This window comes from Hesperophylax consimilis, chromosome 2 (assembly GCF_061612785.1).
Source record: "Hesperophylax consimilis isolate HC1 chromosome 2, BYU_Hcon_1.0, whole genome shotgun sequence".
NCBI classification, from domain to species: Eukaryota; Metazoa; Arthropoda; class Insecta; order Trichoptera; family Limnephilidae; genus Hesperophylax; species Hesperophylax consimilis.
In genome coordinates, this window is record NC_142837.1 from 11,727,177 (window position 1) to 11,745,564 (window position 18,388).

Consider the following 18,388-nt stretch of genomic DNA (forward strand, 5'->3'; position numbering starts at 1 on the left):
AATATGGAGACAAAGTGCTTATAGTGCTAGAGAGCCATTATTCTATAAAGTGCTTATAGTGCTAGAGAGCCATTATTCTATAAAGTGTTTATAATGCTAGAGAGCCATTATTCTATAAAGTGCTTATAGTGCTAGAGAGCCATTATTCTATAAAGTGCTTATAGTGCTAGAGAGCCATTATTCTATAAAGTGCTTATAGTGCTAGAGAGCCATTATTCTATAAAGTGCTTATAGTGCTAGAGAGCCATTATTCTATAAAGTGCTTATAGTGCTAGAGAGCCATTATTCTATAAAGTGCTTATAGTGCTAGAGAGCCATTGAATGCACGTACATTTACGCCTAGTTGAATAAGCACTGCTATGAATTTAATTTTCAATATGTAAACACATTCATGGAATGTCAATAACAAATAAGCCGGAAGAGATGCCAGACATCTTTAGTTAGAGTGTGAAACTAATAAGTTAGGTTAAACTACTGAGCTCGCCAAATAATTCCAATAAATGTTTTAAAATATCTCTTCAAATTGTCCAATTGGACAGCGTGAACATATCGACGCGGGCATTTTCAAATTGGCCAAATACGATCCAGTGGTTATATCAGATTGAAATGAAAAATTAAAGCCAAACATAAGCTTCAAAATAACTTTATTTCAATTTTTTCTTTCAATAAACAATAAAATTAATTTAACCACCTTCAGTAAAGTTAGTATATGTTTATAAATACAGTTTGGTAACTGGTGCTAATAAAACTAAACAATATGTATTATTTTATGGCAGACAACTGACAGGGAAACTTAATATGTAACCATTCAACATAACTAACTAAACATCAATAATCAATGAAAACAGACATATGGGAGATTCATTTTAAAAACAAATAAAAAGTTCAAAATGTATTTGCATATATATTATAGGATACATGAAATTAGCCTTTGCAGAAAAAATGTTGCATGAAATTTGAGAAAAATATGATGACTCCAAAAAAAATATATATTCATACAGCCGCATCCCAATATATCATGAGTTTTCTTGGTTTTGTTAAATATACATGGAATTAATAGTTCTTGAAAAATGATCATATAACCAAAATAGCTCGGCACCCTTACCCTTGCTTAAAGTAAATAGTTGATTGAATTCTAATGTCCTCGGAACTCACCGCCAACTGATTTGGACATATGTGACGCAAAGCACCCCGCCAGGTCATTTACAGCTTTAAATTGAGCCATTTATATAAAAATCTTTAAAAATTAATTTTAGTATGAGAGGACATGATATAAAAAGAAACTGGTAGGAATTTTTAAGTTAAATGGTGAAAAATAATTAATAAAATAAAAACAAGCAGATTGAAATTTCTCATTTAAAAAAATAAAAATTTGATAGTGAATTGATAGTAAAATTAAATTCTCAGTAATAAATATGTAATACATACATATTTTGGTTTTGCTTTATTTCAATTTAATTGCTTGCCTATGTCCGTTATGATGTCTGAGAACACATTCCAACAAACTTAACTACCACAAAACGAATGCATTTTATCCAGTTCATGGTAAATTAGTTACAGCTCTCACCGCTAGGTCACAGAGGATGTCGCACCGTATATTCAATATAGAAGCCTTTATAGAAACAAATTGAGTTTAAGTTAAATTAAATTAGTTTAACCCATTGGCATCCGAATTGTTTGGCTAAAAAATTGTCCTTCACATCCGAATTAATTTTGTACCAAAAGTTTTAAGTGCAGTGGTGTACTAAATCTTACATAACTTTTAAACTAAACATGCAAACGAAACAATATTTTTTAATTTACTTTTGCATTGAATCAAGGTATGTAAAAAATGTATGCATTGTTTAGAAAAAAATAATAATATGATTAAAAGAGGATATGAAAATTTTTTTTTTTCAAAACCAATTTTTTTTCTTAATTTTTTATAATTGGATTAAGAAAAGTTGTACATTAATCATACTTATTACCATAATATATATTTTTTGCCATTTGGGCTCTTGTTAGCTGCCCACCATGCGTTTTACGAACAAGCTTGTCAATTCCCGAACCACACGCCATTTTGAAAAAAATCAATGAAGCTGAAATATAACTAAATTTCAATCGCAAATACCAGGAAAAAATTGTATAAACGGAGTCCTGCCAATTACTACGAAATAAATGCTTAATTATCTACAGAGCGATTGGCATTTAAAATTTTAAACACAGATGTCAATAATGTATCCCTTTTTCATTTTTAAGCCGACAGACATCAGACCCGCCGGGACGGCGTCGTTTGATTTTAAGACACATCGCCGTACACACGCCGGGACGGCGTCGTTTGAGGCCAATGGGTTAACTAATATTATATTTATTTAAATACAATTTAATATTAATAACACGGTAAACGAATAAAACAGAACACGATAAAATAATAGGTTAGGTTTATTTCAATTTTTTCTTCAATGTTTTGTTTTGCCATTGTACGTATGAACACTGTAATAAGCAGGATAATATGATACACATTATAAGTATTGTTTGGGAAGGTACGCGGATGTGCTTCCCGCAGTGTTGTTTTGGAACAAGCGGAGGGTTGGAATCAGCGCTAGCCTGGAACCAGGAACACGGGGAGGAAGGCCTCCAACACGCTCTGGAGGCTGTCGTCTGAGTCGTCATCGTAGAACATATCATCAGCATCCCAACCAAAGTCATATTCGTCAGTCATGCCATCTGGAAGTAATTGGATAATATAATATTAACTCAGGGCCCACGTCACCTCCAGGGGTGTGGAGGGTCTTTTTAGAAAGAAGGGAATGAACCTGGGTTGAGAGATTGGTGAGATCCAAGTTATTCGAGAAAGGAAACACAGAAACGGCAATACTTTGACTTTTTATTGGTTTTATACAAAATAAAAAGGGAAAGAAAATTAAAAATGGTTTTATTAAAATCATTGCAATAGAATTCCACCGAATTAGCATTGAGTTGTGACGCTAACGAAATTTTAAAATTTTGCATGTGTAAAACGGTCACAGCTCATATTTTGATGCAAAATTTTTAATGTTGAGAAATATTTTATTTTCTATACTTTTTATATTTATTATTTTCACATACATATATTTAGTAATTTAGAATATTAAGAAAAATAACTAAGTAAAGTGGAATCTTTTTATTATATCTAATTAGTAATCAACGTAGCGTTGTTTTGCAAAACGCATTACACTAAATGCTAATAAAACCAAATTCATCACTTTCAAAATAAAAAATACAAATAACTCTGAAGAAAACCTTAACTTGAAAATTCATAGCCCGCATCACATGAGCATTGTAATTGTCCCCCATTAGAAAACGTTGACCATATAACGTATCTGGGTCTAAAAATTAATTCAAAACTATAAGGAATGTGCTCATTAAAAAAACTCTAAAATTTACAAAATTTACATGGCTCTCTGCCAATCAATGTTAGAATACGGTATTATCGGATGGGGCAGTGCAAATAAAAATATACTAAATCCACTAATTAAAACTCAAAAAACCATAATGAAAATTATACTGAAAGTTCCTGTAAGAACTAGCACTGACGAAATCTTCACCAATCTTAACATCATATCAATTAAACAACTATATTCTAAAACTATACTCATTTACATTCATAAGTACAAAACCCAAGAAATAACAACAAACACGTACAATAGAAACACTAGATCTCATGGTCAAAAACTTATCCAACAAATAACTACTAATACAACTTTTGGGCAAAAAAGCTTCTTAATCATAGTAACTCTACAATAAAATACCACTCTCACTCAAAAACCTCAACATTATAACATTTAAATCTCAAATAAAAATTAAGTATCTATGGATACTGATACAGGGAGATATATACTGATATAATGATTATGATATAGGGAGATCTGAAATAGAAAATATACTGATATCAAACACAGACTAAAACCAAATCTACTAAACTGAACTATACAAAAAAACACTATCTTTCTTATTTTAAAATTATTTAAAAAAAAAAAATTATACTACATGATATATGTTTATAATTAAATTCATATGTTACTTTGTTGTAATATTAATTTCTTATAATTAAATTATAATATGTAAATGAAATCCTCAGCACGGGAGATCCCAGTGAGGATATCATTATCTCTATATGGTACTAAGAAAAGACAATAAATCATTTATTTTTTTATTTTTTTTTATCTTCCGATTTAGTTGTCCGGGTTAAATCTTCCCCAAAGGAAAAACTTAACCCTTCCACTCACCTTTCCACAAATGATCATCTAGTCAATCAACATTATGTAAGTGCATTATATAAGCAAAATAAATACAAAACAATACAAGAACAACACGTCAACTCACCAGAGATCAAATGGGAAAATAATTCACCGACTCCAGATATTTTCATATCAGAGGGTTCGGCTCGGTAGAACTTCTAACAGGGCCTATAAATCCTACTGATCCCTCAACATAAATATTTAAAAAATCTTTTGTTATCCTACATGTATTCAAAATGACCGAATTTTGCATCTTTATATACAGGGTGTCCGGAAACTCGTAGTACAAGCGGGAAACTGGTGAATCTACATCACATTTGGAGTCGATTTTGTAGTATATTTTTTTTTTATTTGAATTTTCGTTATCGAGTAAATCGAGTTTGAAGTTGATTTTTTTTTTTTTAATCAAATTCTTATAAATTATTACTGAAGATCAAAGTACTCAACTAATTAAAACTATTTGAAAGTAAAACAAATGAAGAAACTCGGATTTGAAGCATTATTTTGAAATCACCCTTCATTTAACCCGGTGTAATCATAAAATATTTCTGCTCTGCAGGGTTAAAACATCTGTTATTCAACCCTAAACACCAGAAAAAACTTTAACCCTAAAATAGCCAAAAAATATTTTTTTTTGGTTTTTGAAAATGCTCAAATCAAAAAACTTTATGTTTTTTTGGGTTCCCCATGTGGTGTAGATTCTCCAGTTTCCCGCTTGTACTACGAGTTTCCGGACACCGTGTATAATTTTTTTGATAGATCTAATACGCCTAAATTTTTAATTAGAGAGCTAGGTAATTATTACTGAAGATCAAAGTACTCAACTAATTAAAACTATTTGAAAGTAAAACAAATGAAGAAACTCGGATTTGAAGCATTATTTTGAAATCACCCTTCATTTAACCCGGTGTAATCATAAAATATTTCTGCTCTGCAGGGTTAAAACATCTGTTATTCAACCCTAAACACCAGAAAAAACTTTAACCCTAAAATAGCCGAAAAATATTTTTTTTTGGTTTTTTTTTTTTTTTGAAAATGCTCAAATCAAAAAACTTTATGTTTTTTTGGGTTCCCCATGTGGTGTAGATTCTCCAGTTTCCCGCTTGTACTACGAGTTTCCGGACACCGTGTATAATTTTTTTGATAGATCTAATACGCCTAAATTTTTAATTAGAGAGCTAGGTATAATGCCAGTAGCCGAAATAACGAATGGTAATATTTTTATAGTCTGAGAATGCCAAATTCTTTTTATTTCATTTCCTAAATCTGTGTATTGTTTCATTAGCAGATTTTTGAATATTACAGGAATTTGGAATAGCGACATCAATGATATAAGTTATTTTTTTAATTTTTTCATGTAAAACTATATCGGGTCTATTATGACTAATCGCTCGGTCTGTTAGTATAGTTTTATCATAATATATTTTATAAAATTCGTTTTCTAAAAATGAATCTGGTTCGTATTCATAATATGGTACTACATTACGGCAGTCAATCAAGTTATGTTTAATTACCAAATTTTGGTGAATTATTTTTAAAACTTGATTGTGCCTAAATGTATACTCGGACGGTGCTAATATAGAACATCCCGATATAATATGTTCTATAGTTTCCGGAAAAGCCAAACATTTTCTACACAAATCATCAATTTGATTTGTATCTTTGATTATATGCTTTCTATAATTTTTAGTATTAATGACTCTATCCTGAATGGCAAGCATAAATCCTTCTATTTCTGCGCTCAACTCTCCAATACTCAACCATTTGTTTGACGAAATTTTGTCAACATACGTTTGGTTGAGATAATTGAAGTGTTTTACGTGTAAAATTTTATTTGACCAGGAATCTAATAATTCCTGGTTGGGATTTATAAAAATGTTGGCATTCTCATCGTATAAATTTAAAGGTGTAATATTTCTATCTGCCTTGCAAATTATTTTGTGCATTTCTGAGCTATGAGCTTTCCTATGGAAAAAAGTTATTATCATTATCATTGCAAAAAAAAAATTATTATCATTATCATTGCAGGTTTCAAAAAATATGTTGAATTTGGTTGAAACACAAATGTTGGAAGATTCCCACATGCAAGAATGGGGAATATATTTTAGGTTGGGTCGTTTCTCGGTCACTATTAAGGGGGTGACAGATTACTCTATAAGTTCAAAGTGTTTTATATAACTCCATATTGCTCGCCAAATGGTACAATCCCATACAGACCTGTTATAAGTGTGAGCGTGACGACGATATGCGCTGTCATCCGCTAGCCAGGCTATATTTCCTCTCCTACTGACGTCAGGAGAAGGTGTCAGAACAATTTACGGAGCGCCGTAATTACACGGCTGTCACCTGTCAAAGTGATAGATCCCATACAAAGAAATTATATTCCGCGGCAGTCCCCCAATTGATCTGACCCCCTCTCCTAAGGAAGATTATAGTGTACTGTGTCAGCCCAACATACAATACGTACATATAGCGTAATGTGTCTAAGGCCTAATGAAATAATAAGCTTTAAAATAGCTTCCATTAGAGTCGATAAACACATAATGGGGATGAAACCAAGGGGTGGAACTGCTAACTGCTACACAAGGGAACAAACCTGATAGATCCTCAAAGGAGTAGTGCAGATCTTCAAAGCTCTCTCGGAGTTCGTAGTCGCAGCAGTTCTTGTAGGAGTGGAGGAGCGGGTCCAGGAAGTCTTCAGTGGTCTCTATGCTCAGCAGCGGACACTTTATATTCCTAATTACTTCCTGGAAACAAACCCAACCAAAAGAGCATCCATTATCACTTCAAGTTAAATATTGCCATCTAATAGAGGGATTCAGAAAACTTGAAACTTCAGGAATTATTCTGCACAAAACAATTGTATTAAAATCGTGTCAATCAATGGCAAAAAGATGTAAAATTATTTTTATTTTGTTATTTTCACAAAAATATTTTTTTATTGTACATACTTGACGCAGAGGCCCCAAAGTTACATGCTTAATTGTTGTGAATTTTACCTAGGCTGTTTAGTTAAAATTAAAATGCCGCTGTGTTGCCAATAGGGGGTTAATATGAGGTTACGTTAAAAATTATCTGCACTTTTCGTTCTGCAATTCATTTACACAAAGGTAGGGGATCACAATGCACTTAATCCAGGAGTTCAAAATCTAGCATATTCCTTCCAAGAAGAAGGATTTCAGAAGTCATTGTCACGAAGCCACTTTTGCACCGCTTCCTGCATGTCTTAAGTCTGTGGGAAATCGACAACCTCGCAAAGCATCGTTGAGAGGCTCAAACAGATGAAAGTCGAAGGTAGGGTGTTCCAGTACACTACCTTACCTTTGATGATTTGCTAGATCCACCTCTAAGGCTTAGTGAAACTTGTCATCCGTTGTTCTTTCTTGGTGCAAAGTGATCGCGGGGTGGACATGTTTATACTGCAATAGCCGCAAGGCAAATGATATGATCGGGATCAAATTATCACCGCAGTCATACCAACTCTAAGTACATGCTGCACGAGCAGAAGGCAGTATGAAAACATTGAAGGCGAGGTGTAGATATTATAAAGGTACCTGGGATTTCTCGGTGAGCATCTCGACGTGGGCTATGTGTACCTGTAGTTTTTCAGTTCTGTTTGGATGCAGCATCACGGCTTCGCTGGCCGTCTTCACAAACTCCTCATTTACTTTTAGACATCCATAGGCGTCTATTTTCTAAAATCATAAAGTAACATGTGCCATAGAAATAAATCACAAAAAACCCAAACTAACGCAATTGTGTATTTACTGATGGCACTGAAGAGTTAAACCGATAGAAGTGTATTGTGGGCGTGTCAAAGTGCCCAAAGTAAAGTCAATTTTATCTTAATTTAGGTGAAATTGATCAAATAAAATCTAAATTCTTTCTTAACAGATGATCATTTTTGTTGTCCTTTCTAGGACATTAAAATCAGTGTTTTTTGAAAAAAAATCTAGTTACAACCAGTGGCGGCTCGTGACTGGGTCTACTAGAGTGCTAATATTACAAAAAATGGCATTATTGATGTTGTAGCTGAAAACAATTTTTTTTTGTTTTGTAAATTCGTTTGTTGATGAAGATTTTTAGGAAATTTCAGTTTGGCCGTGCGCTGCACGGATTTCCTGAAAATCTTCATACAAAAATCGGATTTTCGAAAAAAAAAATCTTTTCAGGTACAACAACATCAATAATGCCCATTTTTGGTAATATTAGAAAACTAGTACACCCAAAAGTCATGAGCCGCCACTGGTTAGAACTAAGTAGTAACCAACCATACAACGATAAAGCCGGTTATTTTATTTTCACAATTCTGTAAATAACAGATTAAAAGGAAAACAGTTCAAAGTACAAAAATAAGCTTACAGTTATATTGGGGCAGAGTTGAACAAGTCTGACGAGGGCGGCATTTGTTATTTCCGTGTTGTGGCGACACACAAGTGATCGTAATTTGGAGCCCCATTCGTTGATCCCCGCATTGTCGAAGGCCCGGTCGGTGACGCTGAGCGCACTCATTCCCAGCACCTCCAGGTTAGGGAGCTTCCACACGTAGCCGAGGCCCTCATCTGTCACCTCTGAAACAACAATGTTCTATTGACTTAATGGAATTAAGGATTAAAAACATCCAGACTCTTCACTTCAAATTAAACATGTTGATATGTTGCCTTGCAATTGGAGAGTCTACAGATTATCTTCAGGGATAGCAACGTCTTAATAAAGAAACTCAAGAAGTTGACTTGTATTAAATCAGAGAATCCATTTTAAAAACATGTACATATTCTTTAATGAAGACTATATAGATCTGATCACCAAGCCTACTTAAAGCTACAAGGTTTCAATATTAAATGGGGAACTTTGGCAAAACTAATGCGATGCATATAATAATATGGCGTAGTAATTAAAATAAAATACCGGAAGATGCAGATGATCTCCAGTTGCTGATATCTAAAGTGTGCAGATATGGACATCCCTTGACAATGACCTTCAGAGCATTATTGTTGAGGGAGAGATTCTTGGCCAAGAGAAGCACACGCAACTCTTTCAGTTGGGCGATGGCCTCCAAATTCAACGTCTGCAGGGAAGTGAAATAACAAACGGATAACTCCGTCAGCTGTGGAACGTGGCCCAGCAAAACATTCATATCCGATTCACAAAAACACGCACTATAGTCAAGGCACAATGTTTTCAAATTAGTCATTTTCTTAAACACATCCATAAATGTGTTGGACAATACGTCTAGCGAGCACTGACTGAGGATAAGTTTCTTTAACTGCGAGACGTCAATCATCGTCAAAAACTTCCCGACGAGTTCGTCACTTTGAACGATCGTCAGCTCTTCGAGCTGGCTTTTGAGGTAGGCGAAATCCCTATCTTCCAGTTCTTCGCAACTTAAAATTGAGAGCGATTTAAGCTTAGTGCACTTTTCGAAGAGCGGTCGCCAGTTGCGTGCGGTGATTCCTGATAGGATTATCTCCGTGAGGTTCGGGCAGCACTTTGAGATAATCTGAGGAGTTCTCTCGTTGAGGACGGACCACTGGTAGTCGAGATGCAGCCGCCGCAAGCTCTGCCCAAACTTTAGGAGGAGTGTGCGCAGGGTGTTGGTCGTTAGCGGGATGTTGTTGGAGTCTAGGGCCCAGTAGGACGTCTTGAATGTTCTCATACCTGAAAAGATTTAAATAAATTTAATTGACTTTTGTACATTCCGTTTTTGGTTCAAGTTGATGGCCGTTTTAATGGTTCAGTAAAGATTCTTTTTCAATATTGTGGTTACCTGCCTGCCTGAAGAAAGTTTGAAAAAAGAATTGTCATTGGGATAGTGATGTTTCTTTAAACAAATTGTATAAATCCTTATTTGAAATAAAAATATGTTAAATTAGATATACGGTTCATAATTAAGTAGGTAGGTATTTAAGTATCTACTTACAAATCTTATGATTTCAGAGGAAATTTTGATTTATTAGTGAGGTTGGTTAACAATAATTGCTGTTGCAATAAAACTTCACATTTAGAAACATCCTTTTTTGGATGCGAGGTCCAGGGGGGTATGACTCCAATCAAAAATTGTAACAGAAAAAAGGACACGGTAATCTCCATGGCTTGTGACGTCACACAATAAGGAAGTTGAGTCCATTTTTTTATTTTTTTTTATCAATGTTCGCATTCAAACTTAAATACGAGTATTTTTTAATTTTTTTTTAAAGTTTGTTTTCATAGTTAAATTAATTCTCAAAGTTTGAATTTTATTAAGCCCGCCAAAACGAGCGGAATCCGAGCGGTAAGAGGCGGGGTGTGGGTGTGACGTCATTCAAACTGTAAGAACCACGTCGCTTAAGCATTTTGTATGGAAAAAAATTAATTCTTCAATAAGGAATTCCAGTAATTTTTTTACCAATGTTAACCGTCTATTCGAATTGATGTTATTAAAAAAAAAAGAAAATTGATTTTGATTTCATAGTTAAATTAATATTTTAAGTTAGAATATTTGCTTTTCCTGCCCAGTACGGTATTGCCGTCGCTATTTGTTGACGTGCCCCGCGCTAATTCAGGACCACCGCGCAGAAAAGTAAAGACCAAAAGTAAAATAACGGTTTACAGCCCAGTTCACTGTGAGACTTTTCTGGGCAGCCGGCGGCCTGAAGTGTATCACATGTTATGTGACATGTATAATAATAAAAACTTCTAAGTTATGCAATAAACAACATATTATTATAAAGCACTATACGAATATGTATCTTTAGAAATCCATTTCATATAATAATAACAACAAATACGTACATATATTTGACAAACCCAAATAAACGTTTGGCCTATACACCTCTCTCATTTAAACCGACCATCTCTCATGTAATAGAAAGAGATGTACCATAAGTGATCCGTTGTACGTACAAGTCACGACACATGTGACGTCAGAATTCTTTCGACCAATCGTGGAGCGTATACAGTCTATTGCTATTGAATGCTTTTTCAAGAACGTTTAACTAATTCTAAGAATAATAATATAGAAATATATTTATATATTTAGAATCGATATTTTTTGATCTACATGAACATATTTTTTATAAGTCAAAATATTTTTCACTCAACTTCCTTATTGCCTAGTCCACGAATGAAAAACTTTGAATGTCTATGAAAAAACTGTTGAAAAGGGGGTTGCTGGCTGAGTGGAATATCTATGGTGGTTTGAAATGTTTTGTTTTTGTTTCTTGTGCGTTTTTTGCTGTGGTCAAGATGCCGTCATAAAAGTCAAAGTAAATATTTTGAATATCTTATCTACAGAAAATGTCAGTTTCTAAAGTTCATTTTGTGTTTAAGGCTGCACGGATTTCAATTCAACATAAGTTTCCGACCTACTTAAGTTGTAAGGATAGTCTGTTTCGGGAACGGTCGTGGAGCAGATTGGAATATTTTGAATAACCGATATTAACGACATGTCCGTCAGTTCGTGGCTCTCATTTCTCAATTAGACGCAAGAGAAATTGAGCGTTGCTAACACTAAATCTTCATGAGATCTCGAACACAAAACAGGACTCATGATTGTAACCAAAAAAACAGGTGTGAATTTCTCTTTTTTTTGTTTCTAATTTGGATAAACTTGAAAAATATAAATAGCACTCGGTTTCAACTTAATTACTACAAGAAATAACAATTCATATGGTGGGAGGTGGTGGGAGATAGTACAAGATGCAGTTCTATTTTTTCTCAATCAAAGTTAAGTTTGAAGGTAATTTATTATATGCATAAATTATCAAAATAGCCCAAAATAAACCCTAAAAACCTATTTTGTGCATGTTTACTTTACTCAAACCCCTGACTTAAATATGTAGTTTTGTCTCCTTTAGATATTTAGGTTGAATTTAAGTGTTTTTAAAGAGCCTTTGCATGAAACGGAATTCGACAAGTTTACCCTAATTTAAAGAGCCTTTGCATGCAACGGAATTTGACAAGTTTACCCTAATTTGTAACAGCCTTAACTTAACTTGACCGCAGAATTTAATCTGTTTTCTTTTTCAGTCTGTATCCGTGTTCCTGCCAGGATTGTGCACATTATATAGTGCAAGGTATAATTCCATCATTCTACCTTATTCATTAATGATGTAACCTGTTATCAATAATTTATTGTCTTGCTGAAATAAAAATACATACTTAACATGTATCTGGGTTTTTCATTTGTCTGTTATAAACGAACAATCATTTTGAAAATGTTCATTCGAATTACTAGTAATTTTCACGACAGCTAGATTGTTTTTCAACAGGATAATATGTTTCCATCTAACAAAGCGCTGTCCTAAGTAAATGAGCTGTAAAGAAAGATACTTTAAAGCTCTTTTTCGCAGGACAGTACTTAGACAGAACATTGTTGTCCTGAGGGAACATTTAAAAAATTTATTTTAACATTTTTTTACCAATATTTTTGATTAGTGAATGGGGTAGGCTCTGAATGAGAATTATACTATCTATGGTTGCACCTTTTTTTGAGTTTTCTCTATCCTCATCCATTGTGTGTGGCGTAGACGAATCGCACGCGTAAAATATTGGCATATCTATGGTTAAGTAAACCATCAATTTGTTTGATACGAAAAGCATGGAGTTATCGATCTAGTGAGTTGTTTATTTATGGCGAGGTGTACTAGCACTACAGAACTACTAGTAAATAAAAAAGTATTATTGTAGTGGTTAAAAATGTATTTAAGTTGTACTCACTTTGTAATTTGTCTTCTACCAAAGATTTCCACTTTTTACTGACTCTTTCTGACCTTATTAAATATCTAATGTGTAGGTGGGAGAATATCTTCATGATACAGTCGTGGTTTAAGATATCCAGCATATTTGTTTCTTCGTCTGGTTCTTCAGGTGCACAGGGCTAACAACAGAAAAGAGAACTAATTATATTAATAATAAATAAAAAAAACAATTTTTTTTTCAATTTCTTGAGCACACTCGGCGTCACAAAAATCGCAGCTTCATGGCTGTGATCCACGCCTCCAGGTGAAGCCACCAGTCTCTTGAAACTGTTGAGCTGCAAAATGCTTGTGTTGAGTTGCTGAGCAACATCACAGTGTCACATTACTGGGTTACCGTAACCATTAATACGGATTCAGGCGGTGAGAATGGCGGATTGCTTCCGTTGAAGGAGACTAGATTGTCATTTCGATCCCTTTTAGATGTAATCAGACATGATTGGGTTTTTGAAAAATTAAATTTGACCAGGTTATTCTTACCCTCTCGAGGGAACCGTCCATTCTGTGCTTCAAAGCCTTTTGAAATGTTGCAATTTGTGTATCCTTTGGGGGCTTATCAAACAAAAAGCTAACATGGACTGTACTGTCATCCGCGTAGCAGTAAATAGGTGCACACGACAAAAGGTCTTTGATGTGCAACAAAAACAAAATTGAAAGCAGAAAAGATCCTTGTGGGACGCCAGCATTTATTGAGTGGGAGAAAAGGGGAGAACCATCGGAAAACAAGTCCTCGGTGCCAAAACCGGTCAAAGGCCTTGGAAATGTCCAGTGCAACCATTTGGATCTCACTGTAACATTCCAGGCACCGCCCCCACCACAGAAGATCACTGCTCGAGCGGTTCCGCCTGAATCGTGAATGGGGCAAGAAGTGTGTGGTGTGAACGAGTTGTTTGGCGGTCCGTTCTCTCTGTCCACCCCTGCGTGATGGTTAGTTAGTTACAACTAATCGAGGATAAGGAAGCCTTCTTTTTTACGTATGTTATATCATTTTTAAAAATAACATAATATAATTAGATAGTTAGAATTTATTTACCTGGCTTTGTTTATCTAACTGAGAACAGCTTGGGAGGTTATGATCAGTCTGCTTGCCATTTTCTGAAAATAAATAATTTTATTAATAACTGAAAGTGTACAGAAGATATGCAAATGGGATCTCCGAGGAATTCGAATGTTAGTTGGGTATAAAAGACGTGTCAGGCTCACCTTTACTTGTACTATGTATTTTCTTGTATTCCCTTGGCTGGTGCCAGGTATCGGCTGGAGAAATGATCAATCTCTTTCCTTTGACTACAATTTTAGACATAAGGGCCCTGGAAAAAATCCACAATCATAAGATCACAATATTTCACGAGAATAACAAAATATCCTTAGAATCACAAAATGATGCATCCCAAGATTTTTGAGATTCACACTTTACGATATTGAAGTCTTTCTGATCTTCAAGTAAAACAATTAAAATTTTGCACAACATAATTAGTTTCATGGAACACGCATCTGCCTTGTTAGAAACTAAAGTTGACTGGAACATAATGCATTCACATTTGTACTGCAGCATCCTCTTTATTATACATCTTTATTCGTGTTTACATTTGGTTTATTCTGTAGAATTGTTTCTGTATCCAATGTTCTTTTTTTACATTAACAGGAGGCCGTGGGGAAAATTATAAGTCATCTTTGGTGATGCTTTGAGGAGGGTCTTTTTAAGGAAAGGAAGGAGAGGAAGTTCTGGGAAGAAAAAAGGTATTAAGGGGTACCCATACCCGCCTCCCAAATTGAATGTAAAATAATATAAATGTACGTACTGGCTCGCCTGCGCTACCTCTGCGTATGTCACGAAGGCATAAATTGGTGCCGTTTTCTCCTTATTATAATGTATCGTCAGGTTCACTATGAACCCAAAACGTTTGAAGGCACTAAACACGTCATGTTTTGTCATCTGCAAAGAAATATATTTATGATATAAAAACCCCTTTCAAAAGGAAGACAAAAACACATTTTTTATTTATTTTTCAACACAAATAAAGGGTACATGCCTACAATGGAAGAACTATAATGTTATAACATTTTAGTACAACCAATTATAGCAAGAACTAAGAAAAGGTTAGATTATATAGGTTAAAATGAGTTTTTAGATTTCAAAAATATATATTTCTTCTGATTGGTGATTTGAGATTTTCACTGCCAAAAGTATTATCGTGATAAATTTTTGGGTTATTATGCCAAGTTGCGCTTCCTCCTTCTTTAGCCTATGTATCGTCATCTGCCCTGAAAATAGACATTGTGACGCTGTCCAGGTATTATCACTTTTTGGTGGATATTTTTCAGAAGAAAATGTCCATGACATGCCCCTTAAATCTTGAAACATTTGAATTGAAGCGCATAATGTAATATATTTTAAAGTATATTTTATTTGGTTAAAAATTTTACATTTTATATCTAGTTTACATCTATTCTAAAACTACTAAAAATATTCTATTACCTACGTACTAATATTTGGACTTCATAACATTGAGACATAACCCACGAAAAACTGCAAGACTTTTGGCTTCCTTAACATTTAAAGGGAGTTCATTTAACATTTTAGAAATCATTATAATAAATATTGTTTTGTGTTGCCGATAAATTTGTCTTAGTAAACCTAAAATCGTTGCAGCTTCTCGTAGGATGGCCATGGACTGTACTATTAATACTAACACTTTTTAACATATAATCTGGTAGCATTTTATTTTTAACTTATATATAAATACTAAGGTATTATAGAGCAAACGTTGCCACACTCTTAGAATATTGAGTTGGCATTGCATAGTTTTTATCCTAGTATATCTGCAATAGCACAATATAGACCTCACACCTATGTTCTGAATTATTTCAATTCTTTTAACATGCATTTTATTTATTTTTAAGGAATAATATCTCAGTAAAGTTAATCTTAAAATTAATGATAAATAATTAACAATATTGAGGGGTAATAATCAGCGTTTTCGAGTTACACACAAAACCATAACTTTATTTCCTCGCCTATGCTTGCTACCACACGTATTGTGTTTGTGACACACATGGCGCGAGGAAATATAGGTATGGTTTTTGCTTGTAACTCGAAAACGCTGATTCGGATTTAGATAGTTAGAGTAATTATCCTGTGATTTATACCTTGTAATGCAAATTAGTGACATGTATCTTCTTGATAGGTATTCCATCTTCATTTTTTTCGTATGGGCGCCCTGCAAAAAACGTGTTTCTTTCAAATTTAATAAGTCATATTTATGACACCTAAATAATTATGTACGTAAGGGAAACATGTATTGTGTACTTAAGTTCGTGTCGTGTTTTTAATGAAAATTGCAGAAATAATCGTCATTCTCTTTCGATTGATGTCGCCTACGAAGGATTAATATATATTCAGTAGTTTTAATAAAAACTGCAAAATGTAAAGAGCGATCATGATTTCATCCCAAAAGAAACAAAATAACAGCTGGCTTGGTAAACATGTGTACATTGCATACTGCGTAATTTTAAAAGAACAATAATTTCAAAATATTAATTATTTCTACCCTCATAGGCGGATGACATGATTATTTCAAATACATTGATAAACAATGCGGCGAAATACGAGTTGGGAGGAACTGTCACATTATTAAACTAATCCAAGGTCCTGCGATGAACACAACATGACAAAAGTGATCGCTCTTCCGGCGGTAATCAAGAGTCCAAAGGGTTTAAGGATAATTTTTTCAAGTCGATGGATAGAGCGATAAATCATCTTTGATTTTGTTTCATTCAAATATCAATGAATCGCAACTTACCTTCAGATAAACGAAGCATTCTACACATGGCAGTTATCTCCATCTCGTTTATATCTTCGTCATCCATTTTTCCAAAACGGGAGAGCGGAGTGTTGCCACTGGTTGCCACTTGCCGTTACCACTGTTGCCAGCATAAATAAACCAATCACGTTGCCAGCATAAATAAACTACTAGTCATAAATCACTCTACCAGCGATCAGTGATGGTATGCCCAAATTTTTATTTTGCTACATTTCAGAATGGGTTGGTATGAGCTATTCTCGATTGCTCAGTATTGGATTCCCCACACAATATTTTCGTTTCACGCATTGACGTTTCAGAATTTTCTTAGATTTTGAGCTTTTTCAATTTGATTTAGCGATGCCATACCTACCGAAATTTCGTTATATCTACCGATTTCGGCAAAAATCTACCGATATTCGAAGAAAATCTACCGAAATTTTTGAAAATCTACTGAAAATTTTCAAAATCTACCTAATTCTTTTTAAATTTTTTCCAAAAATCAAAGTCGAAGTTCTCTAGCTACCTCCCCCCCCCCCTATGGTTTGGAAAATATTGTGGAGAATCATATAACCCTGAAATTCTCTAGCCATCCCCCCTCCCCACGGATTTGAAAAGATGTTTTGAATCATTCTCGTCCGAACTGAACCAACCCACCCCCCCCCATGGATTTCAAAATCCGGGAATTTGTCACTGATGTACGATTTTTGTCGCTTATCTACCACTATCCATTTCCGCGGTATGGCATCACTGGTGGTTTTTTTGAGCGCGATCAAGTGAAACAAATGCATAAAAAAATAACTTTTTATTTCTTAACAATAATATTATTTTCAACTTATAACTAGACCCAGTTTACAAGTACCTACACTAGACGTTGCAACTTCAATTTTTTTTCCCAAACCATTCATTTTGACGGCCTCCGTGATCGAGGGATGACTCTCGACTAGCAATCTATTGGTCGCGGGTTCAAATCCCAGCTTTCGCGAGTAATAGTAAATAATTATTTAAAAAAAAAAAAATTAATTAACAAAAAATTATGAATACTATATTTGCGGCACGTTATAGAGTGGAAGATATTAAAATTATGAATACTATATTTGCAGCACGTTATAGAGTGGAAGATATTAAAAGTATCGCGCTGGTGGAAGACCACCATTCAGAATTAAAGCGTTGCTTGAAATGGCTTTAGTCGTATTTGGTAACCACATCTGAACAACCAGGTACTTCCCGAAGTTCCTATTCCCTCTGTCACTAAATTCAGCCTCACAAAATACACCAATCGGCAATGCCATATTTTCACTTACTTCAGACAGTTGGGTCCTTGCGCGGTATTCACATAAAAAAACCATGAGCAATGTTAGCTAGTGTATATTATTTATAGGCGGACAGATCCGCCGAGCAAATCCGTGGGCGAATTCTGCCCTCAAAACTGTTGGCACTCAAGATATTAAAAGAAACTTTTTAATGCAAGTCCTCGAATAGCTTGCAAAACTATCCCCTGTGTAAGCCCTTGCTATTAATTATAAAAGCACAAACCACTGCTACCCATAAATAAACCTGCTGCTACCTCTTCAAAATCCGCTGCCAGGAT

General features: G+C 34.4%; 1 protein-coding gene across 1 annotated transcript; it reads right to left on the reverse strand.

The window, feature by feature from the left end:
• Positions 1-691: 691 nt before the first annotated feature.
• LOC149425698 (putative RNA-binding protein EEED8.10) lies at positions 692-16,941 on the reverse strand. The gene is made up of 11 exons (XM_089641276.1): positions 16,798-16,941; positions 16,145-16,215; positions 14,797-14,930; positions 14,198-14,304; positions 14,028-14,089; positions 12,957-13,116; positions 9,168-9,917; positions 8,622-8,830; positions 7,814-7,954; positions 6,856-7,006; positions 692-2,706 (listed from the first exon to the last, which is right to left on the reverse strand). The coding sequence occupies exons 1-11, from the start codon at positions 16,862-16,864 to the stop codon at positions 2,582-2,584; spliced, it is 1,977 nt and encodes a 658-aa protein (XP_089497402.1). The 5' UTR covers positions 16,865-16,941; the 3' UTR covers positions 692-2,581.
• Positions 16,942-18,388: the final 1,447 nt, after the last annotated feature.

What these genes read in the sequence shown, in the direction of transcription:
- LOC149425698 (XM_089641276.1), bottom strand. Translation starts at nt 16,864, where the DNA reads ATGGATGACGAAGATATAAACGAGATGGAGATAACTGCCATGTGTAGA. An exon ending in GAGGTAGCGCAGGCGAGCCA is followed by an intron (nt 14,305 to 14,796) that starts GTACGTACATTT and finishes GATTTTTTCCAG; the next exon opens with GGCCCTTATGTCTAAAATTG. An exon ending in AATACATAGTACAAGTAAAG is followed by an intron (nt 14,090 to 14,197) that starts GTGAGCCTGACA and finishes ATTTATTTTCAG; the next exon opens with AAAATGGCAAGCAGACTGAT.